Source organism: Candoia aspera, chromosome 1 (assembly GCF_035149785.1).
Source record: "Candoia aspera isolate rCanAsp1 chromosome 1, rCanAsp1.hap2, whole genome shotgun sequence".
Taxonomy (NCBI): Eukaryota; Metazoa; Chordata; class Lepidosauria; order Squamata; family Boidae; genus Candoia; species Candoia aspera.
In genome coordinates, this window is record NC_086153.1 from 11,886,663 (window position 1) to 11,900,414 (window position 13,752).

General features: G+C 40.1%; 1 protein-coding gene across 1 annotated transcript in view; it reads right to left on the reverse strand.

The window, feature by feature from the left end:
• The window catches only part of GALNT17 (polypeptide N-acetylgalactosaminyltransferase 17), a 260,211-nt gene that overhangs the window by 151,766 nt on the left and 94,693 nt on the right, over positions 1 to 13,752 (reverse strand). Inside the window, exon 2 of the mRNA XM_063297376.1 lies at positions 4,612 to 4,795. Coding sequence (XP_063153446.1) covers positions 4,612 to 4,795 — 184 coding nt within the window. The remainder of the gene's footprint in view (positions 1 to 4,611; positions 4,796 to 13,752) is intronic.

The following is a 13,752-nucleotide window of genomic DNA, read 5'->3' on the forward strand; positions in this document are numbered from 1 at the left end:
TGCCACTGATTCCAACAGAAGAGAATATCTGTAGCTCAGGGCTGAACTGTGGAGTCCTTGGTGCTCTCTGAGCTTGGTTCTTTGCTTGCAGACATTTCACTACCTGACTAGGTAACATCATCAGTGCGAGTGAGTGTGGGGTTTGCTCCCTGTTTATCTACAGTAGCTTGCCCTGCCAGGGGTAGGGGGGGCAGGTTTCTCCTTGGTAGTTCCTTGATACATAGATACATAGTTTCTTGGTAGTTTCTTGACACACATAGAGATAGAGATTGTCCTAACAGTCAGAAATCACGCTGAGACGAGGAGTAGGTCTCTAGTGTTTATTACTGCTACATAAAACAGAATCCTAACAAACTGAAGAAGCGTGGGAAAAACCCAGACAGATAAACCCCAAAAGTTAAGGCGGGTCTGACCTGTGTCTCTTTGAATGGCTGCTTAACTCCTCAGTACTACGCATGCGTTTTCCCCCCTGGATAGAGGCCCCCTCCTGCTCGCCATCAGTACTCATGACAGAGATAAACCACATTTATCTCTAATTATCACATAGAGATAAACCACATTTACACACCATTCAAAAGAGACAGTAAAAAAGCTAAGAAAGAAACAAAAAGACCAGAGCACATCCTCTACAGCAACCAACACCCAGATAAGCAGGGATTAACACCAGACAAACAATCAATCAGAAAACAATATGCTAATCAAGGAACTGCCAAGGAGAAAACCACACCCCCACCAACACTGGCAGGGCAAGCTACTGCATATAAACAGGGAGTAAACCCCACACTCACTAGCACCGGTGATGTTACCTAGTCAGGTAATGAAACGTCTGCAAGCAAACAACCAAGCTCAGAGACCACCAAGGACCCCACAGATCTACACTGACTTGTTGGTACAAAATCAACGCATCGGTCAATCAATATGGCTATAATCCCTTAGTTCACATTTTGAACACACAACATTTTGGACATCAGAGACTGAGCAGCACATGTGAACAAGGCAAGAGGGTTTGGTTAAAGCAGAACCTGGATATGTTTAGAATAAAACCCAGATCTGATTCATTTTCTTCTTTATAACATCATCTTCCCCACCCAATCCAGTTTCCCTGTTGTATATTGCATTGCTTTACAACTGCTTGCTTTCCCATGTGAAAACCTATTTTTTTTTATTATTATTTTTTCTGGATGAAAGAAAAGCAATGCACGTCCTCCAATATATTGAAATTGGCATTTCAATACATAATTCAGCATCTACAGGCTGCAGAAGAGCAGACTGTGAACTCCACGTGGTTTGGAATTGACACACAGGCATTCACACTGGTTAGAGATGAAATGCATCTCCCAAAGGGACTTTAACAAAGCGGGGAGAGGGAATTTGAGAGAGATAAATATACAGAGCCACTACACATCATCAACAGGCCAATTTGGTCTAGTGGTTAAGGTAACGGGCTAGAAACCAGGAGGCTGAGAGTTCTAGTCCCGCCTCAGTCATGAAGGCCAGCTGGGTGACCCTGGGCCAGTCCCTCTCTCTCAGCCCAACTCACCTCACAGGGTTGTTGCTGTGGGGCAAATTGGAGGAGGAAGGAGTATTAGGTATGTTCACCTCCTTGAGTTATTTATAAAAATAATAAAGGCGGGATAAAAAAATAAAATAAATAAAATAAAAACAGGTCAATTACCCTGGCACAGTTGTATGCTATACTACCTACCTAGAAGAATCAAGATTCAACAACCCATTTGCTTCAAACATCTGCCCCAAAGCAGAAACTTCACCCCCTATAAGCAGGACCTGCAATGAAATGATTGCTTTTCAAATTAGCCAATTATGCCCTTTTTAAGGAAATGTCATTGTGTTCCCTCTCCCACACAGTTCACAACTCACTTTCCCCATAGTCTGTCCACATACTGTGTTTCCTAATCACACACAGTCCTCACTGGATTGCTTTGAAGTCTCCACTTCACTGGGCCTTTTTTTTTCCTCCTTGTATATTTTATAAATTGTATTATCTTTGGCAAACCTTCAAACTCCCCCAAAGCTTATACACAACTGATGCCATTTTGACTGCATTACCATTGAAACTAATGTTATGAACATTTGCAATAGAAGGAATCAGACCTGCTGTTAACATCAGCACAGATCCAAACAAAGAAATGTGTTGGTGCATTAATCTCACCTTTTGGGAGATGATGTACACCTTGAAAAAAGGACCAGGTTGACAGCTACTCAAAGCTTGGCTCGAATGTGAAGAGAGGCTGCTGGTGTCATTTTAAATCATTTACAAGGTCAGACAAAAGTTCTTATTTTCCACATTTGAAGAAAAGAAATTGTGATTCAAGGCCTACATATTTATGCTAAGATGAAATATATAGATGCCTGGAGCAAAGCATCTCTCTTGATCAATCTGCTGTACTAAGATCAGCTGGGAAAGCTGTTTGACATCCTTGGATAAGCTGTTGAGGCCAGGGCTCCCCAAGGGCCCTGTCAACCTGCTTCGCTGAGGCCCAGTAAACATTTCCTAAAGGGGCCTTTGCCCCATTTCACTTTGAAAAAAGCGACTGCATTACTATTATCCACACCTGGAAACTACTAAGCTTCCTGCTAGGACCGATAACCTCTGGGGCTTTGATCCCTTTCTGGCCATTGCTGTAGGTCAGTGTTTCTCACCCTTGGCAACTTTAGGCTGGCTGAGGAATTCTGGGAGTTGAAGTCCACACAGCTTAAATTTGCCAAGGTTGAGAAACATTGCTTGTAGGTATTATCATGGGTTTTCCAAAAATGCAGTAGATTAGGAAGCCACAAAGCAGATGTGACTCTAACGCTTATTATTTTATTTATTTCCAATATTTATCTCCAGTTCCTATGCTAGCAGACTCTGGGCAGGTAACAACAAGATAAAGTATACCATATGAAGAAGAAAAATGGTAAAACACAGAATGTAAGAAGGCACCAAGGACAGCTAAGGACCAACAGCACACTCAACCCAGAGCGTTTTAATTTGTTTGCAAATTCTAAGTAGGGCCATTTGTATTTCTGGGAGGATGATACTCCGGGGGGAGGGGCAGGGGGGCCTGCAACTCAGAAGGCCTGTGGCATAGTCCATACTGTATGAACCTCCCAAAGAGGGAGGACCCTCATCAGGCCCTCTCTGGATGCCTAGACCAGATGGGTAGATTCTCTCCTGGTAGTTCCTGGGTGTGATGGAATGTGAGGGTGGCCATGGAAGATGGGACGGGTGGTGGTGGAAGAGATACTGCCTAGGAAAAGATCAGATAAAAGAGAAAGGAGCCCAGAACAGAGTAACAAAGAAACTTAGAAAGGGCCCACCCTAATTACTCTAGTGGTAAATAGGGAGGGTGGGAGATTTGTATTTTCAGACTTCCAAGATTCTGTTAATGTAAGGTAAAGGTAAAGGTTTCCCTTGACGTAAAGTCCAGTCGTGTCCGACTCTAGGGGGCGGTGCTCATCTCCGTTTCTAAGCCTTGGAGCCGGCGTTGTCATAGACACTTCCGGGTCATGTGGCCGGCATGACGACTCGGAACGCCGTTACCTTCCCGCTGAAGTGGTACCTATTGATCTACTCACATTTGCATGTTTTCGAACTGCTAGGTGAGCAGGAGCTGGGACGAGCAACGGGAGCTCACCCCGCCGCACGGTTTCGAACCGCCGACCTTCCGATCGACAGCTCAGCGGTTTAACCCGCAGCGCCACCGCGTCCCTATATCTGTTAATGTAGTCTTATAATAAAATAGAATTAGCTGATCTTGTGTTTCCTGTCCAGTTTACCTGGGAGGGCTGACATCAATCCTGCAAGTCTGAAAGTACATCTCCCCCCCGCATCCCCTTTACAGCGCAAGAAACTAAGGAAGGTCTCTTCTGAGCCTCTTGTCCTGCCCACATTCCTGCTGTGGGCCAAGCTACCTTAGCTGCGTCTCATTGCCCTGTCTCCCAAGGTCATTCACACATACCATTACAATTACTTCTAGAAAGGCTAAACCAACATCCATTTTGTTATCATTTTTGTGCCAGAAGAACTTAAAAGAGGAGGAGGAGGAGGAGGAATAATTTTATTTACCTCATCTTTCTTTTACCTGCTCATAATCAAAATTATAATTATCATCATCACCACCACCACATTGGCATTAGCATTATCATGCTTTGCATACTGATCTTTGTGCAGTGACCAGAAGATTCAGCACGGGCCCAAGTCAATTATTTGGAAAACAGTACAAGTAGAAGCCTAAGACCAAATCAAAATTACATTTCAAACCAATGACTTTGCATCTAGCCATTGTTGCAGGAGGAAAAAAAAGATAAAAATGAGGTAAAAAGAAGATGGCACCTTTTCACATTCCATATATCAAGCCAATGGGACTGGCAGTCAGCTCTTCCTGGTATCTCTTATATCTCTCTTCAGCCATCTGCTAGTCATCAAGGTTTTGCAGATCAGATAATGTAGCTCTATCACTGAAGCCAATTAGCTTTTAAGACCCGGGGCCAAGAGACACACAGCTCTCTCCTTGAACACTGTTCCACCTTATCCCAGTATCTGTCCCTAGAGACAACTGCCTCCCTCTACTACTGCTCCTCTTCTCTGGTGGGAAGTCTCAGACTTACTTAGTTGGACGATAATCTGGTATGGTGCGGTCCAGTGATATTTTCTCACTGAGATAGGAATTGTAGCCATATTTCTCATGGGGTCCTTTGGCTTTCTCTTCCTCCTCTGGAGAAAGAGTGGCAGGCAAGCCACTTTTCCCACGACCACCGTAGCCTTCAATAAGCCCCAAGGACTTTGACAGACCTGGAAAAAAACAAAGCAGAGACACACAGAGAAGAGTCAGTCTTGAAAGGAGACATTGGAAGCTATGATATTCACCTTCCCTTGACCCAGGTCCATAGCTATAGAAAATCATCAGAATATCATGGGTGTACTGGCAGTCTATACAAAAAGGAAGGGAAAAAATCCTAGTTGATCCATCTTGTTAATGAAGAAATAGTCTATAGGAAGGTCAATCTTACCTCCTCATAGGTGTCCACAGGGGAAGGCAAAGGAAGAGATGCAACATCATGTCCTCATGAAAATGGCACCAATTATTTATTTTATTTATGTATCATATTTATATGGCCACCCATCTCAGAAAATGTGACTCTGGGCAGCATATAATCAAACCATAAAAACAATTTTTAAAAAATTCAACAAATACAAAAATTAAAATTAGTATTAAAAGGCTAGGAGAGAGTGTCAGATGTTATGAACAATGTCTATAAATTATGTAATTTCATCATTTGTGTTATGATATCATGACAGATGTAATTTCCTCACGGTTTCTACTGGATGCCTGTACTTATCCTTGTTCAAACATGGGATGTGATTCATGGGCATTTGCCAAAATGAGAGATCTCAGAGATTGAAGATGACCTTGAGAAGACCAAAGATGCTATTTCATTGTGACAAATCATATCAAAATGCTAAATTTCAATCACTTCTTGCAATGAATCTGGTGAGGTAAGTGGACAAATGGGAAGAAGAAAGAACCTAAATAAGGTTTGCTAAAAAGTTGAAAAGAGAAGAATGTCTCATCTCTAAATTATGAAATCCAGTTGGAAAAACTGAACTTTGGATTAACTTTGCACCAACCAATATCTTTTCCTAGTTGGTCAAGATAGCATATATGTTTTTCTTTCAGGGTCTCTTTCTGTCTTCAAAATAACCCTGTAAAATAAATCAGAATGATTCCAAAAATTGTTTCTGAATTGAAACATCCAAAAATTGTTACTGAATTGAAATTTTTAATGTGGCAGAAGAGGAAAACTATTAAACACATGGGAAGCAATCATATGAAATTTATATTGTTGCATTTTAATGGATGCACAAATTAAATTCAATCAGATCCAAGGAAGCTTTCATCCTGTCTCACTCATTTGATTTGAGTGGGTTGGATTGTCACTCTTATTTAAGAGTTTTTATACTTATTGCTATGGGGACGCGGTGGTGCTGCGGGTTAAACCGCTGAGCTGTCGATCGGAAGGTCGGCGGTTCGAAACCGCGCGGCGGGGTGAGCTCCCGTTGCTCGTCCCAGCTCCTGCTCACCTAGCAGTTCGAAAACATGCAAATGTGAGTAGATCAATAGGTACCGCTTCGGCGGGAAGGTAACGGCGTTCCGAGTCGTCATGCTGGCCACATGACCCGGAAGTGTCTATGACAACGCCGGCTCTAAGGCTTAGAAACGGAGATGAGCACCGCCCCCTAGAGTCAGACACGACTGGACTTTACATCAAGGGAAACCTTTACCTTTACCTATACTTATTGCTAATTGTCATGCTTTATTATGTTTTCTGAAGTTAACCATTGGGAATCTACTACGTGATTAAAGTGGTGTAAGCATTTAAGGCTGGGAATCTTCTTCATCCACAAAATTGCTGTTAGATTCAGTTTTGCAGCAAATGCTCATCACTGCCCATTTTCAAGAAAAAGCACAACTAATAAAGAATGAGCTACATGCACCAAAGCCAGTGCTACACTCTTAATTCTTTCTAATCAGGTTCATACTAGCCCATTTCCCCCATAGTTAGCAGGTTTTTTTAAAAAAATAGCTGAAATGAAAGCAATTAAAACAGTGTAGGTATTTTCAAGTCCTTTTCACCTAATCTATGCAATAAAAGTACATACTTTTCCTAATGTGCCAATTTCTATCAGCCATGTGGTGTACCATACTGCATTTCTGTACTAATATAATAATAATAATAATAATAATAATAATAATAATAATAATAATAATAATAATAATATAACTTTATTGATTAGTCAGTTGACCATATCAAAAAGTTGGGCATCAGCCACAATAAAATATGGTACAATGAAACAGATAAAATGCAATAAAATAAGATAAAATATACTAAGGTGAGATAAAATACAATAAAATACAGTAGGGTAAAAAAGAGATAAAAGAGTAAGATAAAAGTGTCATTTTTGCACTAGTTTCATCCATATGCCCATTTAGGGTCTGCATGTTTCTTTAATGCATGCATTTTTCAATGCACTATTTAAAAAGATGATCTGCTGGGATTCTCTTCCTCCAATATATGCCTTTAGGAATCCTTGGTATGAAGTATTCTCATATTGGTTTGGGAAGTGCAAATTTAATCACTTCTTGTCTAAACATGAACCAATTATCTCCTCTATCCTGATGGATAACAAGACATAAACCAACTCTCTCCCTAAACTAAATTATAACCAACAAGAACATTTTATTATTATTATTATTATTATTATTATTATTATTATTATTATTTAGTGTAAATTCATTTCTCATTAAGATTGTATGGTTATATTCACACGTGTTTATCCAGGTTGCTGAATTTACTGATTTTTCTGGATTCATAGCCAGAACCAGAAACTTCTGAGTTTGTAACTGAGCCAAATAGGCTGGGACAATGTACCGACCCAGAAGATAAATAAATAAATAAACAAATAAGAGCATCTGCTCAGTCTTTGGGCAAAAGATGTGGGAATACAGTACTGTGAGGAGGCAAATCAATGACAACTTACATAGTGAAAGACAAAATCATTATGTCATGTCCAAAAAAATTCAAGGTTGCAACATACTCCTATAGTTGTTTCTTCTCCTTCTCCTTCTCCTTCTCCTTCTCCTTCTCCTTCTCCCTTCTCCCTTCCCCCTGCTATTTAATTTGAAATGTCCTATTTATGTGTTTCCTGTAGATATCCCAGAAAAATACTGATAAAAACATATTCCCCCGAACTTACTCCTGGGAAACATTCAGCTACAAAAGTACATATTTACTCAGTGTACTGAGATCCATGAGGCCCCCACCTTCTATTCTTCTGGAGGACCTTAAAAAAATGGGCTCTTCCTACAAGTGTTGGGGTAGGGAGAAGCTGAAGCTCAGTGGTCGTGCTTGTTTATGTATTGGGAGGTATTGTTTTCAGGCACTGGGTTTTGGGGGATGTTGGTTTTTATTGCTTCTTTGATCTTTTGATTGTTCTCATTCTGAGCTGCCAGAGTTATGGTACATAGGATCGACAGCCATATAAGTTTCTAAATTAAATTAAATTAAATTAAATTAAATTAAATTAAATTAAATTAAATTAAATTAAATTAAATTAAATTAAATTAAATTAAATTTCTAGAGTTGAATGATGACTACCCTTCAATATAATTTACTGATTATTTATCTCAGTCAATATGTGTACATCATATCTCAGCATCTCCATTTCATGGTGTACTATGTGCTCAAACATGAAGCTTATGTATAGCATTGGATTATTTGGTTTCCTAGCCCAGCCACGTGTTCAGGTAGTGGAGACTCTAGGAACTTGATACAGAGGTCTTTCCAATTCTTCTCTCTTTGCTTTCACCAAAACATGTCTCTGAGCAACTGTTCATGCAAAATATGTCCTTTATCTCCTCCTGTCATGAGTGAGGATGGCGAGCAGGGGCCCCCCATCCAGGCTGTAAAGTGCATGCGTAGTACTGAGGAATTAGGTGGCCATTCAAAGAGACACAGATTGGGCCCGCCTTAGTCTTTGAGGTTTATATGTCTCGGTTTTCCCACGCTTCTTCAGTTTGTTAGGATTCTCTGTTATGCAGCAGTAATAAAACACTAGAGACCTATTCCTTGTCTCAGCGTGGTTCCTGGCTGTTAGGACACCTCCTGATCTTATCCAGTGTTGTCTACTGCTACTGGAAAAGACTCTGTAAACATCCTCAGGAAGAGGAAGGTCTCTCTTAGCTTTGCTTCTAAGATGAGTTTATTTGGGAAATGGTAAGAATTGAGTAAGGGACCTTTTTTTAGCATCATTAAACTATATTCATGCACAGTGGTATTCAGAGGACATTGAAGATCTATGTAACATCTCAAGATGGCACAGTGGAAAGAATTTATTATATGAATCATTAGTAAGCCTAATTCCTCTATTCTAGCTTGTGTCTCACAGGTAAGCCAAATTCTACTTCACATCTGAATCCTAACAAGTTAAATCTCCCATTACTCCATAGTATTTGAATCAGAGTAAGACAAATTCCATCTAGACTGACTTACAAATAATCCAAATTCCCACCTAATCTCTAAATCATTAGTAGGCCAAATTCCCCATTCCCATATAGCATCTCAATCATGACTTTGCCAGATGCTACTCCCTTGCCAACAGAGGGCCAATTTACTTTCTATTCTAAGAAAGTAGGTAGCTGCCAAGTAAATATCCATTTTCTCAATCTGAACAGTGAATAAGCTAAACTGAATGCCGATTTAAAGGCCAATTTAAGCCTCCATTAAAGCACACGCTTGCACACATGCACACACTCAGACACAATGCCAGTCTCAGACTTTCTGAAAATAAAATGAATTTTCCTTTCACCTCTTAAAAGCAGAGCCACAAGAGTGAATACCCCCATTCCAAAAAGGGAAAAAAAACCCTGAAACCCAAGCATGTCAGGAAAGGAATCAGAGATAAAGTAATATTTTATGGCATGCTTCACTGTGCATTATAGAGAGCTGTAGCACCTGACATTTTTACATTTATTTTTAGGAGAGATTCACACCTCTCTCATTGTCAGGCACTACTGAGCTCTTTGATGGATGATTTTATTCCTGGCTGTGATATTTATTTTCCCATCTTTATGGTTCAGAGATTCAGGCCCTCTAGGCAGGTCTTTGTGTCATGCTTTATTTCAGTAGAAGGTGACGAAGAAACAAAAAGAGCTTGGCAAAGAAAGCAGCTTAACTTGATGAGCCCTGGGTTCCATGCTCCCAAACACAGTTTCCAAAGCTTCTCTTCTCCATCTAGGCTTTCTACCATTCTACCATCATCCAAGGAGACAGGTGACATTTCCTAATGATGCTCACACAGAAGAACAAGGGAGTGTCTAAATAAAAGACAAGGAGAGATCTAAGAGATGGATATAATTATTCTTTAGTCGTTTGGTTTGTGCCTATCACAGGTTCTACTGAAATAAGTTAAGAATGAGTGTCCTGGAGGCACCAATTGGAGAAAAGTTTTCCCCAAGAAATGAGCCGAGCATGATACATTGCAGAAAATAAAGTCTACCTACTTATATATCTATAATTTCTTAGGAAACATTGTCTCTTTTTCTTCTGATTCTAGCCAGAAGGGAGCTTACATTTGGAGAAGATCATAGCTAGGAAGGGAAAGGATAAATCCCCATTCTGTGTCCATTGAGATTTTGAAAATAATCCCTTCAATCACCTGAATTCAGGAAAATAACTGCAACTTTGCTGCAGGCTCAACAGTTAAGACCATGTGTAGTTTGTCTATATGAGAACCCTGGGAGATTTCATCTGGACTCAGTCCCAAAGATTCAGTATAATTTTTTCCCCACAATAATCCATCAGAGGTTTGTAGAAGTTCTCAAGCAGGGCCATTTCTAGTCCTCTAGTCCTTTTCTGCTGTTAGCAACTGGTCTTTGGAGGCCTCTTCCCACTAACACAGCAGGACACATATAATTGAAATACTAATACAACTGATAGGCTATTATCTCTGAATGTTAACACTGATGGCCATCACTGTATCTTGGGTAGCAAATTCCACAGTTAAATTTTATCAAGTCCTCCTCCTCTTCATGTCCTTAATTTCTCACCTTACATCTTCTTTGGATGACCCCCAATTCTTGTATTATGAAAAGCAGTGTTATCAGAATGGACCATCAGCACATATAGCATCTTGCTGCAAGGTTCCCTAGCAACTGGTGTTCAAAGGTATATTACCTTGAATATTAGAGGATATTCTAGAGAATATTAGAGAATATTACTGTCATCATAGCTAGTAACCATTGACACCCCATCCACTCCATGACATTCTAGGTTTTGCAATACAACATTCTGCACAAAGCTTGTACAGAAAGGGGCACATAAGTGGGAAAGTGTGCACAAACAATAGCATATTCATGGAAATAATAAGAATGGCATTATAACAGAAAACATTGGTTGCAAAAAAATATACAGGAACAGTCTTTTTAAACGGTTTGTGGGGGAAAAGATTTCTGTAAATGTATCCAAATATTCATGCACATTCTATTCCCAAAAAGAAGTTAATAGAGAAAGAACAGCAAAGTGAGGCAGTAATGGGAAGGAAGGAAGGAAGGAAGGAAGGAAGGAAGGAAGGAAGGAAGGAAGGAAGGAAGGAAGGAAGGAAGGAAGGATTCTTCCCATTGTAAACTGCCCAGACTCCCTCTGGTGGGAGGAGATGGGCAGGCAGTGACAAATTTGATAAATAATTAGAAGGAAGGAAGGACACAAGATAATTACATAGAATGTAGGCAAACAAAACAGGGAACATTTAAGTTTAATAATAAAAAAAATATTCTGGAAGTGAGTGAAAAGGGATAAAAAGAAGATTCCAGCACAGTGGATGAAATTAAAAATGAGAATGAGAATGATATCTTGAAGATTAGAATTGAACTGAATGCCATAAATGTTAATGTTTTAAAACATGATGAAATGGAAGTCTTAATGTGGTGAGAATGTTGGAAAATGGTAGGACCACAATTTACATGATGAAACTGGAGGAATATTAAAATACAGATGTGGTTTCATATGGAGACCATACAATTTGCTTAACATCAATGTGAAAGCAGCACCTTTGTCAGACAATTGGAAGAATGCCATTATTTCCCCGTTATTCAAAGGGAAAGATCGAAAATGTGAATATGGAAAGGAAGGAAGGGTGAGTTTGTTCAGTGCACCTGGGAAAGTGTTTTGCATTTCAATTCTGATTGAAACAGTATGAAAGGTGATGGTGAACAAAATTCGGGAATTTTGCCAGGCAGGGTATGTGTGGACCACATTTTTCCCTCTTCAGCTGGTCACTGAGAAATGTATAAATCTGAGAAACAGTTTATTGTACATCTGTTGGTTTAAAGGAAGCATATAATAAAGTTAATAGGTTTGAATCACGGGCTGTTTTGCATGAATATGAAGTCAAAGATTAGTTGATGCATCTGATCAAAACAGCATCTGATGGAAGTAAAGCTTGCAGGAAAATAATGAAATGCTTAGTGAATCGTTAAACTTTGGGCAGGGCGGAAAGTAAGGAAGTGTAATATCCCCTTACAGGGCCAGTTTGGTGTAGTGGTTAAAGGTGTTGGACTAGAAGCTGGGAGGCCGTGAGTTTCAATCCTACTTTAGCTAGGTGACCTTGGGTCAGTCACTCTCCCAGGACAATTACAATGGCAAATCACTTCCAAGAATGTCACCAAAAAAGTTGTGCACATGTGTACTTGTCCGGAGTCAAGACTGACCTGGAAGTACTTCCCACCATATACTTGGCTATTTCATGTATTTATAGATACATTCATAAGGTATGGTTACATGCATGATAAAACAAGAAGAGGTCAGGTCAAGAATGTATGAGTACTCAGTGGCTATGGACTGAACCCAAAAGAAAAGGTGAATATGGAAACTAAGGAAGTTTGGTCTGACAGAGTGTGGTGCCGAAAGGTACCATCCACACACTTGTGGGCTGTATTAACTACCAAGCCTACGAGATTCCCCCACCCCCTACAGAAATAGCCCCCATATATGTGAACTGCTTAAAGTGCCTTTGTAAGAAAACATTCACAGCAAGCTGAACTGACCCTGAGTAGCAAAAAGGAGAAGACTCAGTCAGGAACCAGTGGCCCAGTAAACCACTATAGTGTTTATATTTACTATATATATAGCATATGATGAGTACATGACAAGAGAAAGGCAAATATATACACACAGTCCACACAATTATATACAAAAACTTCTGAGGGGATACAGCAGTAGCCTCATAACTGAATGTCCAGTTCAGCTATGCAGGCAATCGCTGCTGGTGTTGCTTCATGCAGATCTTCCAAGGAGCCAGGGAACGCACGTCGTGGGCAGTCTTGCACAATATGTTTAATAGTTCGCGTATCAGCACCACGGTCACAATAAGGAGAATCTTTCCAGCCCCATTGATACAGAGCAAAGGCACCCCTTCCAGCACCACATCTTTATATTCACTGACCATATCTCAAAGACAGCAAAGACCATATCTCAAAGACTAGCATGCTGACCTAGTAGGAAGGGATAAATAACAAGAAGGTCACCCAGATGGATTATCTAAACCAGGGTTCCTCAACCTTGGCAACCCTAAGCTGTGCGGATTTCAACTCTCAGAATTCTTCAGCCAGCAAAGCTGGGGAATTCTGGGAGTTGAAGTCCACATAGCTTAGAGCTGCCAAGGTTGAGGAACCCTGATCTAAACCATTCCAATGTCATGCTGTAATTTCCATTGTATCTGCCTTTTTCTTTGTCTTGTCTTTGAAATCTGGTGGGCCAAAGGTATAAACTGTAAGCTGTGGCTCTACTTTTGCTCAGGGCTGCTCAATAAGCTGCCAATGCTTTGCTGGGAACTCAGCGTACACTGTAGTTGTTTGCATACTTAATAAATTCATGTTGCATCTTCAAAGTGATTCGGTTGCTTTAGGGTTTGGCCACAACAAGAGAAATAAAAAATGAGAGTCAAACTGCAAAACAGATATATAAAGGAAGAGCGAAGGGGTCCAAAGGAACTGGAAAATCAAGAAAACTATAGTTGAATGGCACTGGTAAGAGAAGCTGAAAAAGAAGTGAAAAATGGAGAGAACAAAAAGGCAATGCATGAAGCAATGAATGGACATGAGGAAAGCAAGGATGGTCTACAAGGATAAAAAGGTATGAAGAGGAATAAAGAACAGTGTTTGTATAAACTAGGCTTCAGTGTATTTGTTTCCC